The sequence below is a fragment of the Acinonyx jubatus genome, chromosome A2 (assembly GCF_027475565.1).
Source record: "Acinonyx jubatus isolate Ajub_Pintada_27869175 chromosome A2, VMU_Ajub_asm_v1.0, whole genome shotgun sequence".
Classification (NCBI taxonomy): Eukaryota; Metazoa; Chordata; class Mammalia; order Carnivora; family Felidae; genus Acinonyx; species Acinonyx jubatus.
The window spans coordinates 163,191,000-163,217,149 of NC_069383.1; the positions used below are offsets into that span (position 1 = coordinate 163,191,000).

At 58.5% G+C, this 26,150-nt stretch overlaps 1 protein-coding gene across 5 annotated transcripts in view; it reads right to left on the reverse strand.

Moving 5' to 3' along the window:
• CELF5 (CUGBP Elav-like family member 5) overlaps window positions 1-26,150 on the reverse strand; it is a 44,859-nt gene that overhangs the window by 13,409 nt on the left and 5,300 nt on the right. For 3 of the 5 annotated variants that reach the window (XM_053220135.1, XM_027049148.2, XM_053220133.1), the window contains exons 2-4: window positions 12,905-12,987; window positions 2,691-2,742; window positions 430-558 (exon numbers count right to left, since the gene is read on the reverse strand). In XM_053220135.1, the coding sequence (XP_053076110.1) occupies window positions 430-558; window positions 2,691-2,742; window positions 12,905-12,987 (264 nt within the window). The remainder of the gene's footprint in view (window positions 1-429; window positions 559-2,690; window positions 2,743-12,904; window positions 12,988-26,150) is intronic. The other 2 variants (XM_053220136.1, XM_053220134.1) reach the window with 1 other exon arrangement.

Sequence of the window (26,150 nt, forward strand, 5' to 3'; positions counted from 1 at the left end):
CCGCCCCCAGGAGCCAGTCCCGCGTTCTCAAGTGTCCAGCTCCACCCCCGGGAACCAACCCCGCCCTCTCACGTGCTCTCCTCCACCCCCGCCCCCAGGAGCCAGTCCCGCCCCTCCACGTGCCCTGCCCCGCCCCCGGAGCCAGTCCCGCCCCCTCAAGTGCCCAGCCCCACTTCCTCAAGCGCCCTGCCCCGCCCCCAGGAGCCAGTCCCGCCCTCTCACGTGCCTGGCCCCGCCCCAGGAGCCAACTCCGCCCTCCCACGTGCCCGGCCCCGCCCCCGGAGCCAGTCCCGCCCCCCCAAGTGCCCCGCCCCGCCCCCAGGAGCCAGTCCCGCCCCCTCAAGTGCCCAGCTCCGCCCCCAGGAGCTAGTCCCCTCCCCACCTACGCGCCCAGCCTCGCCCCAGGGCCAGTCCCGGCTCGCCGGTCACCTTTGCTGCTGCCGTCAGGCCCGCGGAGCACGGTGCATTCGTCGATGACCCCAAAGGGCTGGAACAGCCGCAGCACGTCCTCTTCCGACTGCTGCTTGTTCAGCATCCCCACAAACAGCTTCCGGTCCCCTGTGGGCGGAGACACCCCCTCAGCCGAGTCCTGGCCTCCGGGAATTTCTCGGTCCCGCCAACCGAACGGAGGCAGCAGGGCCCGGGGGGAGCACTGCCGGCCCCTGCTCTGCCTGTGAGCGGGAGGACACAGCCACGAGCTTCCCCGCCCCGGGTCTGTCCCCCCTCCCACGTGCGCTGCTCGGGCGCATCTTGGAGCCTTCGCTCACGCACTGCGCCCCTCCTGGAACGTCCTCCCTTCAGTCCTCAGGGCCACCGCTCACTGCTCCCACCCTCGGGCAAAGATGCTCTCTCCCTCCTTGCCTTCAGAGCACCCACACACAGTGCTGGCGTGAGAACTGCCTGGCCTGGGCCCCTGTCTGTCTGTCTGTCTGCCACCTAGATTTCCCCGTCGGGGGTGAGGGCCGCTGGCTCCTGCATCCCCAAAAGGAGCCGGGCAGGTGCCTCCCGAATGAGTGAGGGCATGTGTGCGCCCAGGACCGGGTGCCTGGAAGCCTGGAGCCCCCGTCTGGTGGGGTTGGGGTGGGTGCCTGGCTGCAGGCCTGGCTGGGCCGGCGTCTGCCGTATGAGGCACCAGAGTCCTGCTCCCTCCGGTAACTGCGCTGCCCCCCTGTAATCAGGAACGTGGCAGCTCCGTCTCCCAGGGATGCCGAGCTGGGTTACTATGGAAACCTGTTCTCTGGCAGCTGTCACTCATGAGGGTGGGAGGGAAGGAGGGACAGACGCGGAGAGACTGAGAGTCAGGGAAAGAAACAGGTGAGAGAGAGAGAGAGACTGAGAGAGACAGTAAGAGACAAAGCGAGACACAGAGAGAGGAGTACGGAGAGAACCAGAGAGACAGAAGGAGAGAAAAAGATAAGGAGAGAGAAAGAGGTATGGAGAGGGAGACAGGGTGAAACAGAGAGAGGAAGAAGGAGGAGAAGAAGGGAGAGGAAGGGGAGGGGGAAGGGGAGGAGGAGAAGGAGGGGAAGGAAGAAGTGAAAGAGGAGGGGGGAAGAGGAGGGGGTAGGGAAAGGGGAGGAGGGGAAGGAGGAGAAGGAGGTGGAGGAGGAGGAGGAAGGGGAGGAGGAGGAAGAGGAGGAGGGGGAGGAGGGGAGGGGAGGAAGAGGAGGGGGAGAAGGAGGGGGAGGAAGTGAAAAAGGAGGAGGGGGAGAAGGAGGGGGAGGAGGGGGAGGAGAAGGGGAGGAGGGGGAGGAGAAGGGGAGGAGGGGAGGAGAAGGGGAGGAGGGGGAGGAGGAGGGGAGGAGGGGGAGGAGGAGGGGAGGAGGGGGAGGAGGAGGGGAAGGATTACTAAAAGAGTGAGAGAGAAGGGGAGAGATGGAGAAACACAGACCCCCTCTCCAACCCCTGCCCTACACTCGCAGCCAGCTTGGAGAGTGTGAAAACAGGCCCCAACCCAGATGGGCTGTCCCAGGCTCCTACACACACACAGGAGTCCTAACAGCCCTGCCCCGCACGCCACCCAGTCCACCTGAGATGGGGGGGGGGGGCGGGGAGGAAACTCTCCAAGAATGACTAGCCCCGATGCCACTGGGGACAGCCGAGCACGCCCCCGTGGGCAGGTCCCCAACAGGGTCCAGACCTGCAGCCGGAGAACCCGCTCGCCCAGCCTCGAAGGTCAAGCACACACGCTCGAACACGCACGCCCATGCACAGACGTGCGCGCCGGCAGGCAGGCACCCCCACCACAGGAGCCGCAGACACGCACGTTGCACATGTGCACATGCTCACGCACATCTGTACACAGGCGTGCCAAGGCATGCGTGCTCACACGCACACGCCCACACACACGCACAGAAAAAGCGATTCCCCTCAGGGACCCCTTCAGGGATCCCATCCCCTCTGCGTCAGAAGACCCCCAGTTTTGCACCCTAGGGGAGGGGTGTATTTCAAGCTCTAGGGGCCAGCGGCGGGACCCAGCCAGACCCCCTACTCCTGACTCCTGGGCTTGGAAGAGAGGACAGAGCCCCCCTGCTCTCCTGCCCCTACCCTAGCTAGGGGACTCTGCCTCCCCCACCACCACTGGGCGTGTGAGCGGAGAGGTGACGGCTACATCCTCCTGATCAGAGATTCCCCTCCTTCCCCGGCTCCTCCGCCGACCCCCGGCCTGGTGGCCACGGACAGATGACAACTACCTCCGCGGCTTTCACTGTCCGCAGGCTTCACCTGGATCGGCCGCGCCATCTGTGGAGAGAGAGGGGAGGAGGAGGTCAAGGCTGGCAGCGCGGCGTGGCGGGGGGAGGCTACGTCCGAGCCCCGCCGGGCACCCTGCCCCCCTCCCCGGGCTCAGCACCCCACCAGCTTCCAGCAGCAAACCAGCCAAACTAAACGGACACACAGTCCCAGGTACAGGGCTTCACTCATGTTGCCTGTAAAACTCCTACTTTACCTTCAAAACCCAGTAACAATATTTCTTGCTGCAGGAAGCCTCCTTGCCTTCCCAAGTGCTGTATGCTCCTTGGAAAGATGCCCAACTCCTCTGGTCCTGTGTGTGATGTGACCTTGCAGTTTCTCTCATCAAAGACCGCAGTCTATTTCCCCACCCTCTGCATCTGGACTTGGCCTTGTGACTTGCTCTGGCGAGTGGAGTGTGGTGGCGGGGAAGTGGGGGGAGTTCCAAGCCCCGGCCTCGAGAGACTTTGCAGCTTCCTCTTTTGGGACCCGCGCACTGCCAGCTGGACAGGCCGAGGCAGGACAGGAGGACGGGAGACCTCAAGCACTGAGAGGCCCAATGACAGGCTGCCTGTGGGAGGAAGGCTGTCCTCTCCCGGCTCGCCCCGCAAGCCCTGACTGACTGCCACGGCACGAGTGACCCTGGAGCGACCAGCAGAAGAACCGCCCAGCTGAGCCCCGTCTGTGCTCGCCGACCCGGGGAATCATGACCAAATAAGAGGGTTGGGTTGGTTTGTTACTGAGCACCAGCTGACTGACACCAAGGCAACTCCTTTCAGCCAGCTCTCTGAGCCTTGGGCGGGAGGACTGTCGTACCTGAGTGGGCCAGCTTTCAATGTGGACTCGGTGTTCTGGACCCTCCTGTCCTCCACCTCCAGCACCGAAAACGATGTTCGATGGAAGAAATCCTCCTGTAATCCCCACCCCCAAACTCACCCAGCCATGGGGAGGAGCTAATGTGGATGTCTGAGAACCAACTCAAGGGATGTGGGAAGTGGGTGACATTTGCTTCTCCACTGGTCTGAGAATGGGATCCTCCTCCAAGCCTGGTGCTTCTGGCGAACTCTTACTCGTCCTTCAAAACCCCGCTCAAAAGCCCCACGCAGGCAACCCTTCCTCCCTCTGCTTCGGGGCAGCGAGTGCCTGGGTCTTGCGTTCTCGCGGCAGCAGGGAGAACCAGAGAAGCTTGCCGAACTGAACGGACCAGGGGGAGGCGGCCAACACACAACAGCATAGAAGGGCACCAGGCCTGGGGTTGGAACACGTGCCCGTCCCAGACCCCCTCCAAGGTCAGACAGTCCCCATGGCCATTCGGAGAAGGTGCTTGGGGGACGTCAGCCCTCTGGTCACTGTGCAGCTGCCCAGCGAGCTGCAGCTTTCCCCAGGTTTTACAGATGTCAAAACCGAGGCCGGGAGAGGTTGTCTGTCCAAGGTCACGGTGGGTGAGTGAAGGCACTAAGCCTCCCTAGACTTCAACTCTAAGGATCTTTCTACCCAGTCCCGTGAGTAGAGACCCCTCTCCAACTGTGAACCCCCAGATCTCCTTCCCCTTCTCTTAGACCCCGAACTGCCCCACACCCCCATTCTGAGTCCCCTCCCTCACCCTGCACCCTCTTTCCCTGCGCCCCTCCCCCTCTCCAGCTTCCCTACCCTCTCTGAGCCCCTCCCCATTCTGCGCGCATATGGGCGGCCTCGATTTGAACTCAGCCTTGGGAGCCCCAGAAGCAGAGAGGCCTTCCAGTGTCCCCAGTTCCTGCCACCCATGCAGCCACATCCTCAGAGGGACCCTGACCACCTGGGAAAGGCTCTCCCTTCCCCCACCATGTACACACACACACACACACACACACACACACACCCCGGGCCCTCTCCACCTGGGTACCACACCCAGCTAGCTGGAGGCGGGAGGGGAGATTTTGTTCAACCAGATGGGACCAGGTTCTGGGCTGCGGGCAGACTGAGGTTGTGAAGGGAGGTGGGGGGACAGGGGGCACCTGAGCTCCAGCCTCCTGTTCGCCCCCACCCCTCCCACCCCGCCTCCGCTGGCCCTCACCTCTCCCCCCCCCACCCCCCCGCCGCCCAGCACCTTGGGCAGATGAGGATGGGGTTGCCATGGCAACGCTGATTCACCACACGGAAGCTGGCAATTGTTGTTGCCATGGAAACCGCCTCTTAGGGGCGAGCCCAGCTCCTGCCTTGCACAAAAGAGATATTTAAATATAATCTTCTGGAGATGGATGCGCCGAGGGAGGGAGCGAGGTGGGGGGGGCCACGGGGAGGGAACCTGTGCCCATCCCCGCACCCTCCACCCCCGCCCCACTCTCGTGGCCTGGATACCTGCGCCCCATCCCCCCCACCCCCTCAGCCCGGTTGGGTTGCGGAGCCTGGGACCTTCCGCCTCCTGGGAGGCCCCTTCCCCCTCCTGGGTCAGCTCGGCGCGGGGCAGCCGCGGGGGTCTGGGTCTGGTCCCGAGAAGCCAGGCGGGCAGTCAGTCCCCTCCTCCCCGGCCCCCCACTCGAAAGCCGAGGCTCCGAGGCCTGGCCGTCCGCACCCCGCGGCCCGCCTTACCCACCGGCCTGGAGACGCGCGCCAGGCTGGCCTCGTGCCTCCGCCCGCCCGGCCCCGGGCGCACAGGCGCGCACACGCCGCACGCACGCACCGGCCCCGCGCCTCGCTCCCCGCGCCCGACGCCCGGCGGGCGCTGACGATCCGCCCGCCAGAGGCCGGGCCCTGCCGGCGTTGCCCGCCCGAGCCGGGAGGAGGCGTGCGGGGAGGGGGGGTTGGGGGGGGAGCTGGGTCTCCCCACACCCCTCCTGTCGCCCCTGCCCGCCCATCTGGCTCTGCCCACCTCCTTCCGGCTCCCTCTCTCCATCTGTCCCACCGAGGTCTCTGCCTAGTGCCCTCCCTCCCTCCTCCACCTTCTCTGGCTCCCCATGGCTGCGTCCCTTCCCTCCCCCCTCTCGTCCCCCTTTCATTTATTCCACAACATTCCCAGCGTGCCCCATGCCGAGTCAGTCTGCAACCCCAGGGAGAACCCCAGGAATCTGGCCCAAGGGGGGACACAGGCAGACGCAGGCACTCCCAGACCTGAGAGGTCAGGATTGAGCCAGAGCTAGGGATCAACGCCTCCTGGAGACCCCAGAGCTCAGAGCAGTGAAGAGCCCAAGGCTACTGGGGCCACACTGGAGCTGGAATAGTGCAGTGGGTTTTGAAGTATGAGGAAGAGTTTGGGGGGGGGGGGGAGACAGTTTCTCATGCTGGAGGAATACCTACACCCCCTGACTCATTCAATCTCCAAACAACTTTATGAGACGGAAACATTCGCGTTTTACAGATGGGCAAATCAGAAAGGGAGAGGAGAACGTCAGAAGCAGAGTCCGGGGTCTCCTGATGGTTTCCTCAAGGTCCCCTTAGGATCCAGCCAACCCTTCAGCCAAGGGTCCTGTGGGCCGGGGCTCTGGGGGGCGTCTGTGTCTCTGGGGGCGGGGGGGGGCATACATCACGTAGCTGAGGTCCAGTCCTTGCTCTGCCCCCAGCTTTTGCTGGGTGACTTCAACCAAGTCATACGTCGTTGAGAAACCGGGGTCCCTGTGTCTGACCTGTGTGTGTTACAGATGGGGACACTGAGTCCACTGGGGGAGGGACTGCAGGAGGCGCCTCTGGTAGTCGGGCTGGGGCCCCGAAGACGGTCCTTTAGAAGACGTGGGGGCCCGGGAGAGGCCCCAACCGGGTTGTTTCTGGGTAGTATGGAGGAGAAGAAAGCAAGGTGGGGCCCAAGCCACCATTACAGCCTCCCCTTCTCCCGCGGGGGCCCCCGCCAGCCTCTGTCAAACACCCAGAGCAAGCCTCTCTCCTGCTCTAGGCGCTGCTGTGGCTCCCTACTGCCCCGGGAGTCGCATCCTGGCATTCCTCCTCTGCCTTCCTCCCATGCCGCCGGGACATCACTGCAACTCACCCCCCCCCACACACACACACCCCATCCTCACTGCGAACAGGCCCCTCCGAGGCCACCTCTCCCTGAAGGCCACCTCTCCAAGTGCATCTGCTTCAATGCTTTGTCCAGGCATCACCTTGATTGTGGCACATGCCCCAACACACACACACATTGTCCCTCTTGGGTGACTTCCTAGGGGCAGGGGCCGAGGGGCTGTGTGCCCCTTCCCCACCAGAGGCCCGGCCCGGGGTCCCCAAATGGCAAGTGAAATGAAATGAGACAAAACCTATGGCTTCCAGACTCCGCAGAAAGTGAAACCCAGTCCCTGTCCCCATGGGCAAAGAGCAAGCTGGACCCGTGCTGGGCCCAGCACCCCGCGCGGGGAGTAAGTCAAGAGCTTGGGCCCAGCTGTGTCTACGCTTCAGGGGGAGAAGCCGGGCTTGGGAAGACGAGACTGGCCCAGAGTCCTGCAGGCTTGACTTGCCTGCGACAGTTCGTTCATTCGTTCGTTCGTTCGTTCATTCGTTCATCGCGGATGTGCCAGGCTCCTGTTGCCAGGCTCAGCAGCCGGCAGGTGTCACGCCCAGGGCCCTCAGTCCCATTCACACTTCTGCAATCCCATCCACAAATGAGGAAACTGAGGCCTGGGAAGGTCAAGCCACCGTGGGGCCCCTTGCGCCTTCTCAGGTTCGGCTTGGCTCTGAGCCAAGTCGTGGGATGTGGGAGGGGGTCTTGCGGGGGGGAGGTCACCTCAGAAACCCCTGTGTGCATAGAAGGGGTGGCAGGAGGGGTCCGTCGGGGGGATCCACAGCCAGACGGACAAACCTATCCCTTTCCAGGGTGCACACAAGAACAGGGGGGCAGCCGGCAGAACTGGGGTGTCCTCCGCCCCTCGAGACCTTCACGAAGAAAGGACGGATGGTGTCGTCTCTGATGGCACGGCCCCCGAGAGACCCAGCTGGACCCGCTGTCTCCACGGCCCCCCATTCCAGGTCCAGGAACCCCATCCTGGGGTCGGACGGCCCAGCGCAGAACATCAGCTCGATCTGCGGCATCTGCCCAGCGTGGACTCCCGGGTCCTGTGGTCCGTTCCGGGTCCTATTCTGGGCTTCTGTGATTAATTTAGGATCCTACTCCAGAATGCTGAGATTTGATTAAACCGCATCCCCCACGGACACCGCTGTCACACGCGACACGGGAACCTGTCGGCTGCAGAAGCGGCAGCGTGGCGAGAGGGGGGGGGAGCACAGAGCCAGTGCAGGACCCGGCGCCCCCCACCCTCCCCGTCACTCTTCCTGCAACCCGCGGACGAGGCGTCAGCTCTGGCTCTGAAAGGCTGCCGGTACCGCTGCCCTGGGGGGAGGAGGTTCGCCCGCGAGTCAACCCCCTTCGTGGCTTGGCGGGGGGGTGTTGGCCACGGAGGCCGCAGGCCTAGGTCCTCGGGGGTCCGAACTCCCGAGTCGGCGCCCAAAGGAGACGCGGCACGTGTCCATCAGAGACAAAGCACGGCAGGATCTCTCTGGAAGGTAGAGATCTCTCCCGTCGGTAACGGCCCACCCACAGGACAGTGGCAAGTTGTGTGGGCCCGCTGTGGAATACTACACGGCCACGAAAAAGCACCAGCCACTGAGAGACCTGGTGCCGACAGGGGACACTGGGTCTCAGCAGCAGCACAGTCAATGACAGAAAAAAATGCAGGTGGTAAAGACTACATATGATATGATTCCAGTCGCTTTAGGTAAAAAGCAAAACGGGAAAAGGTTACCCGGTCTTCTAGAGATAGATTTATCAGCACGAAGAACGTGAGGAAAAACAGGGGTCGGTTACCGTGAAAGTCGGGATGGTGACTCCTCCAACAGGAAGACGGGGGCTCAGGCGTGGGGACATGACAGGCATGGTTTCTGGGGACTTCTAGAGATCCTCCCTCCCCCCCCACAACCATGAGCCCGTATCAAAAAGAGACCCCCAGACTCCACAATCTAGACATGTGATGACATTGCATCATGTTCCTGGGTCTAGAACATTCTACATCCGTGCTATCCAAAACGTGGCTGACTCCTAATCTAGGATATTCTAAGTCTGAACGCTCCAATACAGAAGGTGACCCCCAGTCTAGAACATTCTACATCTGCTGCCTAACACAGTAGTTATCCCCTGACCTAGAACATTCTAGGGGCACCTGGGCGGCTCAGTTGGTTGAGCGTCCAATCATGATCAGCTCGGGTCATGATCTCACAGTTTGTGGGTCTGAGCCCCGCGTCGGGCTCTGTGCTGACAGCTGGGAGCCTGGAGCCTGCTTCGGATTCTGTGTCTCCTTGTCTCTCTGCCCCTCCCCTGCTTGTGCTCTGCCTCTCTCTCTCTCTCTCTCTCTCTCTCTCTCTCAAAAATAAACATTAAAACATTAAAAAATATATATTCATTGTTTTAGTAACAAAGAATGCCATTTAAAAAACACCTTTTTTTTAGTTTATTTTTGAGAGAGAGAGAGAGAGAGAGAGAGAGCAGGGGAGGGGCAGAGAGAGAGGGAGACGCAGAATCCAAAGCAGGTTCCAGGCTCTGAGCTGTCGGCACAGAGCCCGACACGGGGCTCGAACCCATGAACCGTGAGATCACGACCTGAGCTGAAGTTGGACGCTTAACTGACTGAGCCACCCAGGAGCCCCCCAAGTTTATTTATTTTTAATTGGGGGGGGGAGAGGGTCAGAGAGGGAGAGAAAGAATCCCAAGCAGACCCCATGCTCAGTGGGGAGCCCAGCACGGGGCTTGAACCCACGAACTGTGAGATCATGACCTGAGCCCAAATCAAGAGTCAGACACTGAACTGACTGAGCCACCCAGACGCCCCCTCCTGGAAACATTTAAATGTTAAATGTGGCTCGCGTTCTAGATCAATGCGCACTGCTCTGGAACCTTCGCTGCTCCTTATTCTCCTGATCAATGGATGCCAGCAGCATCTCCCAGTCATGACAATCACAAGTGTCCCCAGACGTCACTCAGGGTCCCTCGGGGGCAGAATCGCCCCCCGGGCTGAGACCCCTCCTCTGACCTAACATAAACTCCTCCACGAGACAGCAGAGGCTCCGCTGTCTCCCGCACTCAGCAGCTTGCCTGGCATATTCCCACCTCCCGGCTCGGCACACGCCGTCCCCACGCCACCCCTGTCTCCATCTGCCACAATCTTCCCCGTCTCTCGAGACACGACATGGCTCAAATGCCCTCTCCTCCGAGAAGCCGCCTTGTTTGCCGCACGAAGTGACCAGTGCGGGGGCCCCGGCTCCCCCCACCTAGAGCCACCGCGATGCTGTCCCGGCTGCCACACATTCGCTGCTCATTTTGTGCTCGCCCGTCATAGTGGGTTGAACGGGGACTTCCCTGAGATATGTCCAAGTCCTAACCCCCAGAACCTGTGAATCTGGAAAAGGTGTCCTTACGGATGTGAGTAAGTCACGGATCTCGAGATGAGGTTTAGGGTGAGCCCTAGACCCATCGACAGGTGTCCTTATAAGAGAAAGGCAGAGGGGGAGGGGAGACGTATCGACACAGAGGGCGGCCACGTGGCCACAGAGGCAGGGATTGGGGCGATGCGTCCACAAGCTGGAGAGCCACCGGGAGCTGGAGAGACGTGGAACAGAGTTCCCCACAGCGTGGCCCTCCTGCCACGTCGCTTTCAGACTTCTGGCTCCCGGAAGTGTGACAGCATAAATTTCTGTCGCTTTCAGCTCCCCAGTGCATGGCGCTTTGTTACAGTGGCCCCGGGTCACTAACCCGCCCCCCCCCATTCACTCCGACCCGGAAAGCTTTGCTCCAAAAGCATCCCGAACCCCTCATCTCTACCTGCGCTGTCCCTGCCCGAGCCGCTTGCCCGAACAACCACAGCTCCCTGCGGTCCCTCTGGCCCCTGATGCTCAGAGAAGTTCCCTGAGTTCCCTGTCGAAACAGAACCCGCATCCTGAGTCTGAAAATCGCTCTGAAAGTCCCCCCCCCCGCCCCCGTCGCCTCTGGGCTCCGTGGTGTCCTCACCACCGGAAGTCCTTTCATTGGGTTGTTCGTTCAGGTGCTCAGTAAATGTCTGTTGAGTGAACCCATGGGTGTTGAGGACTCGAGGGGCCCCCACTCTAGGGAGAGACCCCCCCCCCGCCTTCTTCTGGCTTCCCTCCCGGCTGCTGATGGAACCCAGAGCCCAGCTTTGGCCCCCAACACAGAGGGCGCTGCTTCCCAGGCCCCCAGGGCCTCAGGCAGTGGAGACGGAGGCTGGCTTTGGCTCTCAGTGATTCCATCAGTAAAATGGGAGCAGAAGAGAGCTAAGAAGGACTGAGCTGGGGGCACTGCTAGAAATCTTAGCAGATCTCCAGGTGGGTATGGATTTCTCCGGACAGATGGTTCAGAGCCCCCAGCCGGAACCTGGTGCCACGCGCCAAAAAACGGTCCACGGACACGGAAGGGCTGGGCGCCCACACAGGGTCGGCCGTCAAGTCCCCATTCTGCCGTTTGCTGGCTGCTCGACCTTGGACACATCCACTACGAAACCGGTTTCTTCCTCTAGGTGCCCAGTGTCCCCAGAGGTTCCTGCCAAAGGGAGCGTGGCAGACAGCGTGTCGCTCCAAGACGAGGCGCGAGGTGGTGCCCTCCTTGCGCCCTGGGGGAAGCCGGCCGCCATGCTGTGAGGCTGCTCAAGTTGTCCCCCTTGCGAGGCACTGAGGCCTCTTGTCCACGGCTGCCCCAGGGGCCAGCACGGAGGCGGATCCCTGAGTCACAGTCAGGAGAGACTCTGAGCCACGACCGTGCGGCAGACTCATTCCCTAATTCTGGCCCCCCGGCCACTGGGATCACTAATGCTGGCTGTTTGAAGCCACCAGGTTGTGGAACAATTATTAGGCCACAAGAGATAACTAATGGGGTCCACAGAAACTCCACTGTGCCCCCAGCGGCCAGCCTGCACGGACGCACCTGCCCTCCAGTCCCCAGTTGGTTCGGGGAGGTGATGGCAGAAGGTCCAATGGAGGGAGAACAGTGAATCCTTTCTCGGATGTCACCTCCCCCGTGAAGCCTTCCGTGACCCCCTTCTCTACAGTTTCCTCCCTCCACCCCACCCCGTTATACTCTTCCAATGCTGAAGATCAGAGAGGTTAAGTCACTGGCTCACTGCTGCTCAGCAAGGACTGCTTGCTGCCACATCACCTCCACCCCTCTTGTCTTCACCCAAAAAGGGGCACTTTGTTCCTGACTATGAGGTTGAGGCCAGCCCCTGGGCCATTTCTGGTGCTTGTTCAGACCCAAGTCAACCCTTGCCATGATGGCATGTTCCCGGCAGGTGCACCCAGTCAGCCCTGTTGCACCCCAATTCCCAGCACTTGTGTCTGCAGATGTCACCCAAGCAGCCCCCAAATGTCCCTGATGCTGAAGAGTCCACGAGAGTCCCAGAAGGAAGGGTGAACACCCCAGAGCCCATGGGATGCCATGGGTCTCACTGTGCTTCCTTCGATTTCTGTGAACAGACGCTGCCTGGGGACCGGGCTCAGCTGGCTCAGGCAGACCACCCTGCCTGCACTGGGGACAGGGGCTTCCTGCCCACCCCCAGAAGGCAGGGCTGACAAGGGAGAGCCAGCGGAGACGGAGCCTGGGCCAGCCTCCCCTGGGGGTGGAAAAGCTGCCCAAACGCCCCCTTCATCAAGGGGCCGTAGCTCTATTTGCTTGTAAGGATGAGGGATAAGAAAATCCCTTTCCTTTTCATATTGAGAAGCAGGCAGCGTCTAAGCTCCTCCTGGAGGCCCTTAAGGTCCTTAGGACTTGCCCCGTCCCCGTCCCCTCGCTGCCCTCCCCTCCTCCCCCTGGCTCCCTCGCTCACTCTGCTCCAGCCGCACAGGCCCCCTTGCTGTTCCTCCAACGTGCCAGGCACGATCCTGCCTCAAGGCTTCTGCACATGCTGTTCCCTTTCTCCGCTAATGCTTCCTCGTCCTTCAGGTCTCGGCACAATGACACTTGCACGCTGGGCCAGGCCTTTGTGCCGTGTGCAACCTGCACAACCACACACAACCACTCTGGTGTGAAGCAGGGAACATGGCGGGCAGTAGGCACTCAATAAATGCTCTCCCTGGTCATTTCTGCCCCTCTGCACCTTATCCCTCTTTCTGAGTCCGGAGGCCCGCGGGCCTCACCGCTGACCCCAGGCAGGGCCTCGGCCTTCCCCAGGGTGAGAGCGTCCCCTCCGTCCCCACACCCCAGACAGCACCCAGGACTCACCCCGGGCAAGGTCTTCTGTTCGTGCAGGGCAGTCTGAGCTTTGATGGCGGAGTCCCTGGCACAGTAGGTGAGAAAGGCACAGCCTGGAAGGGAGACAAATGGGGGCGTTAAGAGAAAAGGAGATCGCAGACCCAAGTCCACAGCAGCATTAATCCCAACGGCCAAAAGGGGAAGGGATAAATGAACACAATGTGGTCCGTCCACACCCTGGAATATCATTCCGCTTTGAAAAGGAAGGACGTCCTGCCGCCTGGCACCACGTGGACGGACCCGGAGGCCACTGTGCGCAGTGAGAGGAGCCAGACAGAGAAGGACACGTCCCGCGTGACCCCACGCACAGGGGCTCCCAGAGGAGTCCCGTCCACAGGGACAGAGAGTGGATGGTGGGAGCCAGGGCTGGGGCAGGGGGCGGGGAGTCTGTGTTTCATGGGGACAGAGCCTCAGTCTGGGGAGATGGAAAGTTCTGGAGACGGGTGGTGGGGGCGGCTGCACAACAGTGTGAGTGTGCCTGATGCCGCTGAGCTGTGCGCTTGGAAAGGGTGAGGAGGGTGAATTTAATTGTATTTAACCACATTTTTTAAAAAATGGAAAAGAAGGAAAAATCGAGGTAGATTTTATGTTCTTTTTTACTACAAGCCAAAAATAAACAGGACACTGGAGCCAGCGGTATGGGGGGGGGGGGGGACAATAGCCGTGGTCCAGCCGCCCCTCCCCCTCGGTGAGCTAGGGAAGGGGAGAGGAGAGTAGCTGTTAATTAAACCCGCGTCCGACGCCAGATGAAGAGATAGGCAGAGCGCGGGGTGAGGGCCGGTGGGGCAGTGAGGCCGCGGCTGCCCGGGGAGGACGGTGGGGAGTGCACCTGCAGCCCCAAGGATGCAGAAGGTGCTCCAGCACTGGGAGGAGGAGCACGGCGGCTCTGCCACGCACCTGCTTCGTGGCCTTGGGCCGGGCGCCGCCCCTCTCCGGGCCTCAGTTTCCCCCCTCCGAGAGGATGCTCCCAGAGCGTTGAAGGATGGGTCGGGGCGGGGGCGGGGCTAGAGGGGGCGTGGTGCAGCGGAGCCAATCAGGAGAGGACAGGGGGCGGGCCAGCCCAGAAGTGGTCCAGAGCGAGGGTGTGATTGGTTGGACGCCGTCCTGGGCCGGGTGGAGGCTGGGGAGGGGTGCGAAGCGTGACAACTGCAGAGACCAGAGACACAGAGAGAGACGGAGAGAGGCCCCCAGGGAAAGACCGATGAGATAGACCAGTGGTGTTTTGAAAGATGTCTGCCTAAGGCGGGGTGTGGGATGCAGGCAGGTGTCAGGTCCCCTGAGATGGACCCAGGGGGCCGGGCCTCAGCCCTGGACTCTGCCTCTAACCTCTGTGGACCTCACGTTCACTGCGTGTGAAACGAGACCCTCGTCGTCTGCTCTGGCGCCGTGGACCCTGTGCCCACCACCCCCAGCTCCCCCCTGGAGCCTCTCTGCCTCCTCCGACCCCTAGGGCCCCCTGTGCAGAGAGGGCCCCTGGGAACAGCCCCGTGGTGCCCAGTTTTGCTCCGGGCAGGAGCTAATTGAAGCCGCGCGTCCTTCCTTCTGGGATGTGGTCACCACGCTGCCATTCCCACCGGCTGGGCCGGCTGCTGGGGAGGGGTCTGCCTCAGGCCCGAGGGGTCCTCTGGTGCCCTGGGGAGCAGGGCTTTCTAGCGTACAAAAAACATTCGCGGTGAGCACGTAAAATGGTGCAGCCCCCGTGGAAAACGGTTTGGCGTTCCTCAGAAAAGTGAAACATAGAATTATCGTAGGACCCAGCAACTGCACGTCTGGGTCTCTACCCAAAAGAATTGAAAGCAGGGACTCGACAGATATTTCAAACAGATATTACGCATGTTCACAGCAGCATTATTCACAACGGCCAAAAGGCGGCACCACCCAAGCGTCCGTCAACAGATGAACGGGAAACACAATGGGGTCCATCCATGCGCTGGAATATTATTCTGCCTTAAAAAGCAAGGAATTCTGACCCCCGCTGCAACGCGGATGAACCTTGAAGGATGTTATTATGCTCAGCGTAATAGGCCAGACACAGAAAGACAAGGACTGTCTGGTCCCACTCACAGGGGGTCCCTACAGGAGTCCCGTCCCCAGAGACAGAGAGTAGACGGTGGGAGCCAGGGGTGGGGCAGGGGGCGGGGAGCCCGTGCTTCAGGGAGCCAGTTTCCATTTGGGAAAATGAGAAATTCCAGAGACGGATGGCGGGGATGGTTACACAACAATGTGAGCATGCCTGATGCCACTGAGCTGTGCACTTAGACGCGGTTAAGACGGCGAATTTAATCTTATGTGTGTTTTACCCACAATAAAAAAAATTGTAATGGAGATATATTAAAAACAACACCCCTCCCGTGGGGCGCCTGGGTGGCTCAGTCGGTTGAGCTCCTGACTTCGGCTCAGGTCATGATCTCACAGCTCGTGAGTTCAAGCCCCACGTCGGGCTCTGTGCTGACAGCTCGGAGCCTGGAGCCTGTTTCAGCTTCTGTGTCTACCTCTCTCTCAGCCCCTCCCCCACTTGTGCTCTCTCTCTCTCTCTCTCTCTCTCTCTCTCTCTCTCTCAAAAACAAACATTAAAAAAATCATATATAGGGGCGCCTGGGTGGCGCAGTCGGTTAAGCGTCCGACTTCAGCCAGGTCACGATCTCGAGGTCCGGGAGTTCAAGCCCCGCGTCAGGCTCTGGGCTGATGGCTCGGAGCCTGGAGCCTGTTTCCGATTCTGTGTCTCCCTCTCTCTCTCTGCCCCTCCCCCGTTCATGCTGTGTCTCTCTCTGTCTCAAAAATAAATAAACGTTAAAAAAAATTAAAAAAAATTAAAAAATTAAAAAAATCATATATATATATATATATATATATATATATATATATGCCAAAAAAGTGCAGAACTTAGAAGTGTGCAGTGTAACAAACAATTATAAAATCACGTAACCATTTTCCACGTCGTAACCACTTTCCACGTCGAGGAATAGAACATAGATGCTCCCAGAAGCCCGGGTGCTCCCATCCCATGACAATCTCCCCCAGAAGTCACTGCTACCTAGCTCTTGTGATAATCACGTCACTGTTCTTCCTTATGGTTCCCTGCCGGGGCGGGCGGGGGGGGGGGGTGTCACTAATCAGTGTAGCTGAGTGCTTCCTGCCTTTGAACTTATATAAATGGAATCATAGCATATGTACACTTTGTATCTAGCTTCTGCCACTCAACAACAGGTGGTTGTGTGTATCAGGGGGTTAATTCCTTCTGGCTTGTAGTGTTTTGCCCTGTGAATATACAGCAAGGCTATCCATTCTCTTGTGGATGGGCGTCGGGGTTGTCCGCTGTTAAAGGCTATCATGAATAAACGTGCTGTGGAGCGTTCTTGCACAGGTACTCTGATGCGCAAAGGCATATCCGGAAATGCAATTGCTGGTTACAAGGTAGGCTTATGTTTAGCTTTAATCGATTCTTTCAAACAGTTTGCCAAAGTGGGTTGTGCCAGAGCATTCTCCAACCAACGGGTCTGACAGTATTTATGCTTCGTTTTCCCCAATCCTTGGTTTTGCCAGCCTTTTAGATGTTAGTCATTATGGTGGGTGTATCATTGTATTTCATTGAGATTGGAACATACATTGCTATAGTTATTAATAAAGTTGGGCACCTTGTGGCTTTGCAGGAGTTCTTTATGTGGTGTGTAAATAAAGAATACTTTGTATTCTTTCATGGTTACATCTGATGCACACATCTTCTCCCAGCCCATGGCTGGTCTTTCTACTCCTTTTTTGGTGTTTCTATTTTCTGAATTTAATCCCCCAAGGTCTTCCGGGAAAGGAGAGGCGCTAAAACAACTAGCCTAGGGCCTGAGAGAAATTAGGCACAGCCAGAAAGAAATTGGACTGCAGGGAGATGTAAAATAGAGGCAAAACCCTTCCTCCTTGGGTCCTCTCTTGCCCGTGGGGCCTCATTTGCAGAACATGGAGTGTGCGGGTCCTGGGAGGGGAGGTTGGGACCCCCGAGCAACCTTCAAGGCCATGAGCCTGTGGGTCTGGAAGGTTTGCAGCCAGAGGGACGCAAACCAGATTGCGTGCCGCTGTCCTCGGTGCTGAAACGCTTCCCTGCTGTTTTGACCCGCTCTCTTCCTGGCCTCTTTCTCTGTTCTGGTTGGTGAAAATGTGTGATGTTTACCCCTTTCTGGCTAAATACAGCCTTGATTTCCAGTTCTTATTAGGGTTGAATTGTATTCCCCTCCCCAAAACTCATATGTTGCTGTCCTAACTCCCCAGGACCTCAGAATAAGACCCATTTTGGAAATTGAGTCATTGCAGATGAAATTAGTTAACCTGGACCAGATTCTCCTTTAGTCTCAGAAGGAACCAACTCAACCAACACCTTGATCGCAGACTTCTGGCCTCCGGGGAGGTGAGCAAACACGTTTCTGTTTTTGAAGCCCCCTGGTTTGTGCTAGGTTGTTTCTGCAGCGCTCGCAAACTAATACAATCCCCAGTCAGCACAGACTTGGTAGTGATGTTAATAAAGCTCACTGACTTCTAATCCGAAGAAGCTTGTACTCCATAGCGACTACTTAGTCCTTACAACAAACCCACAAAGAAGCTGCTAGTGTTGCCCTATTCTGCAGATGAGGGGCCAGGGCACAGAGTGGGGGTGTGACTTGCCCAAGGTCACACAGATGGGGAATGGAATATCCAGGCCCCATGGGCTGTGCTAACCACTGGGGTACACTGCCTCGAGCTCGCATCTTTTCTAACATTTTCCCCAAGGCCTAGGGGAGGGTCATAGGCACCTGAGCTGCCTCTTCATGAAAGGAACTTTCAGATAGTGCCAGGATCCAATGCTGGATCAAATGCCATGAGCCCCATTTCAACTGTTACATCCTAGTCCCAGAGGGACCTTCTGACAGAAGTCACAGCCCATGCAAAGCCTACGCTGGATGAACCTCTCATCTCAATTCCAGCCCTGGCCCCCCCTCCCCCCCACCCCCCACCGGCCTCATCGATGACAAGGGGGCCAGGTCTTGTGTCCAGCAGCTCCCTCCCATGCTGGCCAAGCCCTGCGTTCTTCCCAGAATGCTTGGCTCTTGACCATCCCTTCACACCCACATGCATTTTCAAAGCCTGGACCAGGGTTGATCTGGGGGGTGGGGGGGGGGGTGGGGTCAAGGCCTGCAGATCTCTCTGGGCCCAAGGGCAGAGCAGAGGCCAAAACGAGGGAATCACCATATATATGAAAGTTTCCTAATAACTAGATCTTTCTCATCACGGCTCCTTTGGGAAAGGAGGGAGTTCCCCATCTCTGGAGGTAAGCACCAGTGGCTCCCCAGACAGGAAACCTCCTTGCCAGAGACTACTGAGAATCCCTGCTCATGCTGAGATCCCCTGCTCTCTGCTCTCAGTTCTGAGCCTTTGGGGATCTCATGGCTCAAACCTGTAATAATGATAAGAGTCGACGTCCCCCGGAGCACCAGGAATCTTACAGGGGCTCCCCACCCATTGCAACCCTTTGAATCCTCAGACTAGCCCAAGAGAATGGCATGATTGTATTCATTATTATCCCCGTTTCACAGATAGGGAAACTGAGACAGCACCTCGTGAGGAGTGCGCCTGAGGTTACATCGCATCGGGGCCAGAGGCGGGATTTGAACCCCGGAGGACTAACTCCAGTCTGTGCCTCCTCTGCCAATATTGTCCCTCTTATAAAGGTAACAGTAGCAGCCATCACAGCTGATTCACAGAGCACTTCGACAGGGTGACCATTCCTGGGAACTTGGCTCCAGGACCCCTCCTCTCTGCAGGAGCCCTACCAGGCGGGTATTATGCAGAGTATGCAGGAAGCAGCGGGTAAGGGTTGAGCTGGAATTTGAACCCGGGAGGGGGGGGGGGGCCTGGAATATGACATCATGGGCCTCCCTGCCGTCCACCGTGCTTGGAGGCTTTGATCCCCAGGGTGTGGAGCCACAGCGGCACCCAATCCTGCCATCTTCCCTGAAAGTCGAAGCCTTTAATATTTTAAGACAAAGGTGGCCTTAAGAGCATCTACGAAAAGACAATCGTACTCCACCTACAATCTAGTGTAGACACCGACTGTTTGTATCCAGATAGACTGAATCAGTAGGGGGCTACTTAAAGATACAGGCCTCCCAAACGTGGGGCCCTGGGGTAACTCCACAGAGCCTTCGAGAATAGTGCCCAACTTACAGACGAAAAGTCTGAGGGTCACAGTGGCCCAGGTCACCCACAGGTAGCGACAGAGCTAGGACTTGAGCCCATACCCGCATGGCCCCCTTGCACAGGGCTCTTTCCCCAGCCCACAAGGACACTCCTCTCTCCGGCCTTGGAAATGCCGTCTCTGAGGAAGGGAGCAAAGGTGGCTGTATGGTCCCTCCATTGCAACCCATCTCTGCTCATTCTGTGCTCTGGGGACAATGCCCTGACTAATGGGTGACGCTGACAGCTCCCAGGCTGGGAAGAGGCACATCAACGCACCCCCATGTGTGGTCAGCATAGAGGGAGGACTAGAGCACAGGACAGAAGTCAAGGGGGGGGCAGAGCCGAGGGCAACATGGGGCAGGGCAAAGACTGAGCCCGGGCCAGGCGGGGCAGAGAGGAAAGACGGATGGGACACTCCAGGCAGGGCTCGGACGCCCTGGCCGTCCCTGGGAGGGTGTCGTGGATTGTCTTGTCCCCCGGAAAAGTCGTGTGTGCATTCCACACCCTGTGCGTGGGACCCAACTTGGAAAAAGGGACTGTGCAGATGTAATTAAGGATCTGGAGATGAGATGAAGAGGTGGGTCCCAGATCCACCTGGAGGTCTGGGGGGCATCGGGGAAGGACCCCCCCCCCGGGACTGACTAAAAATCCCCCAAAAGGCCCAGCAAGGAAGTGCCACCAGCACACAGAGCCAAGTCCTGGGTCAGACCTCCCCCCGCCCCTTAGCTGGAATCCTCACTCCCCCTGGCAGTTATTTTTATCCCGTGTTACAGATGCGTGAACCCAGGCTCAGAGAGGCTTAGTGCTTTCCTGAGGTCACACAGCAAATCAGAAACGAGCCCTTCAGCTGAACCCAGACTCAGGGTTTGCGGCTGGGGGGGAGGGGGAGGTGGGAAAGAGCTTTTGAGTTTCAGAAAATCCCAGAGTGCAGGAAAGAGGCCTTAAGGGGCCTAAAGAAAAATTTGTTTGAAAATTAAATAGAACAACAGAAATTGTTGTTTTTTTCCTTCTTACTGTTCATGGTCGTCACTTACGTGGATAAATCCGGGATTTCTGTCGCTTGCGCGAGCTGGGCAGGTCTGGGCACCGGCCATGGCCACGTGCCTGGCTGCACCGTGTCCCCCTCCCCTGCACCCCACGCTCGGCATCTCCCCTCCCCCACCCCAGCCCCTCACGCGGCGGCTCTACCGCTCTTCCCGAGCCTGTGCGGGCGCTCACCGCCTATCCTGTCGGGAGTCATTCTCCCCACGGGACAGGGAGCTCCCTGCGGGTGGGAACCAAGCGTGCAGGCCACCGACGTGTCCCCAGAGCCCAGCACTGCGCCCAGCGCACTGTGTGCGCAGCAAGCACTTGGGGGCAGCTCACGGCCTCCAGGCTGGTCCAGTGCCCATCCACGCCCTCCTGGAGCTGCGGTCCCCTCCGCCCCCGGGTCCCCCCTTGCTGCCGCCACCGTCTTCGCCACCCCCCCACCCGCCACGCCCCCCACAAGAGGGCGCCCGTGAGCATTCCTCTGCCCCCAGCCTTCAGGGGCTCCCACCTCCCTGGGGGTAAAAGCCTCAGTCCTCTCCGTGACCCCCAAGCAGGACCTGCCCTCCCCTACTCCTCTCTCCCCCTCGTTCACTCTTTCCCAGCCACACATGCCTCCTCTGTTCCTCCAACACTCCAGGCCCAGTCCTGCCCCAGGACCTTTGCATGGGCTGCTCCAGAATGCGCTCTGCCAGATCTCTGCACGGTTCACTCCCTTCCTTCAAGTCTTGGCTCAGATGTCACCTCCTTAGTGAAGGCTCCTTAAGCACCCTGTTTAATGTGACGGCCCTCAACCATCCGCTCACCCTGCTCTGTTTTTCCAGGGCCCTTACAGGCCGCATACAGGTTTCCCTCGCTATCCGAAAGCAGAGCGTTCCTGTGAAACTTTCCCATAACTTTCCGTAAAGAAGCAATTGCCACTGGTCTATGTGGAAAACTTTTGAACATTCCCAGACCCCCGAATTGGCCTCTCTTAGGCTTTTCTGATAGGTTAGGACACATCTTGCTAATGGAGGCACAGAATTAAACGAGACAAGGCCCAGATGCTTGCAGACACAGTTCAGAGCTCCGGCTGCAGGCCTGCCCGAGTGTGGTCCCGGGGAAGGCGCTCCGTGGGGCTGCCCTCGCTGCCGGGGGCTCGCACTGCCTCTGTAAGCCTTCCCCGAGTGCAAAGCCAGAGCTGAGTGCTGTTTTCGCGTTTTGCCTTTTTTCATAAAAGCACAAATCTCCTTCAGATTTCTTTCGGTTACCAAAAAAGGTACTCATGTAGGCCCTTCATGAAAGCAGAGGGAGTAGCATAATACGGACTTTCCAGGAGCAGAGGGTACCTGTATTATATTTATTTCTGTCTCCCCGCCTCCCCCAGCCCACTGAAATGTCCTGTCCACAAGGACAGTCAGTTTTTCATGGTTTGTTTTTTTTTTTCCCAGGGTTCCCAGGACCTAAATAGTTGCCAGGTACACAGTAGGCGCTCAATGAATACTTGTGGACTGAATGGATGTGTTTTCAAACCGACCTGCTCACATGGAGACAATCTCTCTGAGGGCAGCGACATTCGATCCCTTTTTATCCTCGTCGAATCCTTTTGCTCCCAAGCCCCCTGCATGCCAGGCGGCCCACCTTCTTGGCCGTTAACCTTGGCTTTGGGATCTAGCGGCTAAAGATGGGCTCAAACCCTGCCCGATGCCCCTCTCTGCTGTGTGACCTCGGGTCACTTAACCTCTCTGAGCCTCCACTACGGACTACGGAAGACATCTCCTTGTGCTGTGGGGCCACCCTTCACCCACCACCTGCCCCCCGCACCTTCTCTCCTCCCCCCATCCTCTTAGCCCCAGACTGTCCCCACTTTGCTAAGAACAGTGGGGCGGACGGCCTGTCCCGTATTCATCGCCCCTCCCCTCACCTGCAAACCCACTGGCTCCTGTGCAGAGGGCATGACTTCATGCGCATGGCTCACACCCCTGGACCCCTCACCCCAGCGCATCGTCTCTGGGGTGACCTTCTGCCTCCCTGGCCGGGCTCCTTAGCCTCCACTGCTGACACCTCCTCTGCCCCAGACTTACACATCGGGGCTTCTCAGGCCTCGTCTGGACACACCCTCAGTCTCCTGCCCCCAGCCGTCTTGACTCCTCCCACAGACTCTCACCATTGCCGCACCACGTCTTGACTCCTCCCACAGACTCTCACCATTGCCGCACCACGGTTCCATCCACAAACCACCCACCCATCTGCCTGTCCATCCCGTCATCTGTTTTCCATTCATTTATCTACCCGCCTGTCCATCCATCCATCCACCCACCCATTCACCCACTCACTTGTCCATCCATCTGTTCACCCACCCACCTGCTGTGTCCCAGGCACTGTTCTAGGCCCTGGGGACACAGCGGTGGACACAGAAGGCAAAAAGCCTCCACCCTAATGCTGTATTCACTCTAAGGGTGGAGGGAGGGAAAAACAAATAGCATAAACACAAAACCTATGATCTATGGTGTGTCAGGAGTCTTCATTTTCCCAGGAAAAAAAGGAAAGCAGGGAAGAGGGGTCTGGAGTGCTGGAGGGTGGCTGTGATGATAAATCATTTCTGCAGGGAGGCGGCACTGAGAAGGTGAAGGTTGAAAGGCAGGAGGAAGGAGGCATGTGAGTACCTGGGGGAAGAGGAACATTCACCAAGTAGGTGACATCTGAGCCAAGACCTGAAGGAAGTGAGAGAGTGAACTCTGCAGAGATTTGGGGGAACAGCATTCCAGGTAGCAGAGACAGCTCATGCAAAGGCCCTGGGGAAGGACCGACCTGAGGAACAGCCAGAAGGCCTGTGTGGCTGCAGCAGAGTGAGCGAGGGGGCGAGAGGGAGGAGGGGCGGCCAGGGCGGGGATGGGGCTGCGTCCCCAAATTGCGGTAGAATATACATCACGTAAAATGTGCCACCTTAGCCGTCTCTCAGTGCACTGGCATCAGGCACACTCATGCTGTCGTGCAGCCGCCCCCACCACCCGTCTCCAGAACTTTCCATCTCCCCAGACTGAGACTGTGTCCCCATGAAGCACGGACTCCCCGCCCCCTGCCCCACCCCTGGCTCCCACCATCCGCTCTCTGTCTCTGTGGACGGGACTCCTCTGGGGACCCTCTGTGAGTGGGGTCACACCGTGACCTCCGGGTCCGTCCACGCGGTGGCAGGTGGCAGGACGTCCTCCCTCCCTGGGGCTGGGTCACATTCCGGCGTGTGGATGGACCACACTGTGTGTACTGACTTATCCACCAGGGGACACTTGGGGCGTTCCCACTTTGGTGCTGCTGTGAACACGGGCGTGCAAACAGCTCTCGGAGACTTTCAATTCTTCGGCTCTGTCCTCAGAAGTGGAACGGTCGGGTCACACGGTAACTCTGCATGAAGGTCCCTGAGGAACCGCCAGACGTCTCCCTCAGCGCTGCCCCTTCCCAGTCCCCCCCCCCCCCCGCCACTCATCACCTCCGTCCGTCTGTCCGTCCAGGCCAGCGCAGACATCCTGCCCACCGCTCAGAGCACTGGACTCCCTACGGACACACGCCAGGTTTCGATCCTGAATGTAGCAGGACTCAGGAAATAGTGGAGAGAGGGGGCGAGTAGGTGGGTGAAGAAATGAGGCCCAGCCCCAGCCATCCCCCTCGGGTCGCTCTAGATGATGCCAGGTCCCTTCTGACACGTGACGAATTTGCCGTGTGTCCTGGGGGAGGTCTTCCCCCCTCTCTGAGCCTCTGTCTCTCACTGTGCATGAGGTTGCTCTAGGGCCCCCAGCCACGGGGCGGGGGGGGGGGGGAGGCGTCATCTGCAGAGGGTCAGGGACAAGGAGTCTCTCCCCTAGCGCTGGCCACGCCTCCAGGCAGTTTGCTGTCCTCAGGAGCCCCTCAGAGGGACCGGGTACAGCCATGATGGAAGGAAGCTCCATCCCACACTCTGGGACGCTCTGTGCCTTAGCTTCCCCATCTAGAAAGCGGAGAACCCAGAGTCCATGTTCTCCAGATTCTGAGCTCCGTATGGGATGCTGTCCTTTCCCTGCCCACTGCCTTCCAGGGCTCTCACCTCACTCGGAGTAAAACCCACGATCCTCTCCAAGACGCATGAGACCCTGAGCGACCTACCCTGTGTCTTCCCTGCCCTCCCTCCTTCCTCTCTCCCCTTGCCCTCTGTGCTCCAGCCACACAGGCCTCCTCACTGTTCCTCTCACAGGTCAAACTCATTCCGACCTCAGGGCCTTTGCATGTGCTGTTTCCTCTCCTGGAATGCCTTTCCCTTGGCTTCAGAATCACAGCTTTCTCATCTGTCATTCAGGTCACCTGCTCAGAGAGGCCATCTTTGGCCACCCAAGCTATCACCTCCCAACACACACCTTACTTTTATTTTCTTCATGGCGACTCAATCCAATCTAAATCTTACTTGTTCGTTACCCAGTTTATTATCAGCTCCCCTCTCCCCTGGAAGGGTTTGTGTCCCTAGACCCCAGTTCAGCGCCTGTCACCTAACAGAGATATGGAAAACAATTGCTGACTATCTGACTACCTGACCATGTACTGAGGACACCTGCAACATGAAGGACATCGCTCAGAGTATGTGCATTAATCACATTATGTAAGTGAACTCCAATTTCTGCAACCACTCCGGAAGACAGCTTTCAATGTTCCTTCTCTTTTACAAATGAGAAGCCAAGACTCAGAAAAGATGAGGTGGCTTGTTCAAGATCACAGAGAAGAAACACACACACACACACACACACACACACACACACACACAACCAGGAACAGAAACCAAGCCTGTGAGACCACAGACCTGATGGGTCATTCCCTTTCGTCACGTGTGGAGGAAGGTGGCCAATGCTGGGAACGTATCCCTCCACCCATCCATCCCTCCGTCTTTCATCCATCCATCCGTCCATCTGTCCATCTCTCCACCCACCCATCCCTCCAGCCCTCCATCCAGCCATCCTTGCATCCATCTACTCACTTATCCATCTATCTGTCCATATTGTAACCAGCCCACCCTCCCATATCCGACCATTCCCCATCCCCACCCCCCAACCTCTCATTCCCTCATGCCCTCATCCATCCACATGTTCCACTTCCAAATGACAAACAAGACACAGTCCCTGCCCCCACAGAGCTTACATATCAGTGAAATCCCCATGACCCCAGGCCAACAGCAGCCCCTTCCTCTGGCACTGGTCGCCTTCAGTCCAAGGACAGCCAGTCTCCCTTGATGGCTCTCACCCTGAATCTTCACCTCCACAATCACATCTCTTTCTTTGCCTCCTCTACTCCTCTTCCAAAGTGGGTCAAGACTCAGTCTGGGAGGTGGAACGCCTAGCTCTATTGCTGTGTGACTTGGGGCTGAGTGCTACGCCTCTCTGAGCCCCAACTCATCATGTGATCCATGTGAGGGAGGGGAACTTGGTCCCCTGAGAACACAGGTCTGCTTCTTTGCATTTCTAGTTTCCCCACAGTGTGGGCTCACCCCAAGGGGAAGCTTCCTCTTTTTCCATCCTTCTGCGTAAGAAGCAGGCATATCCTGAATGAGGCTGGGAGGCTGGAAAGGGGCTGGCAATGGCAGGTGAACAGACATGAAGCGCCCTTTCCACCCAAGTCTGAATTCCTCCCCTGCTCTAAATTCTCCCATGGCTCCCCAGTGCCCTCAGTCTAGGATCACAGGCCCTCCGGGGTTCAGCCCATGCTGACCCTCTGGCTTCACCTCTGGTTTCACCTCCCAGGTCCCACCTAATTCCTTCCCTCCTCCAGGTGTGCCCTCCACACCTCCAGGCCTCTGTAAACCCAGCTCCCTCTGCCCACATGCATGACGACGTCTGCCTAGCTGACTCACAGCCATGCCCATCCCAGGGCCAGGAACACAGTACTTGTTTCGGCGAATAAACAAATGAAGCGCTTCCTTCACCGGGCAGGCTCCTATTCTCCTTTCAAAGCCTCTGTTCTACAGCCCCTCGTCCACGCCGCCGGAGTTCCCAGGCAG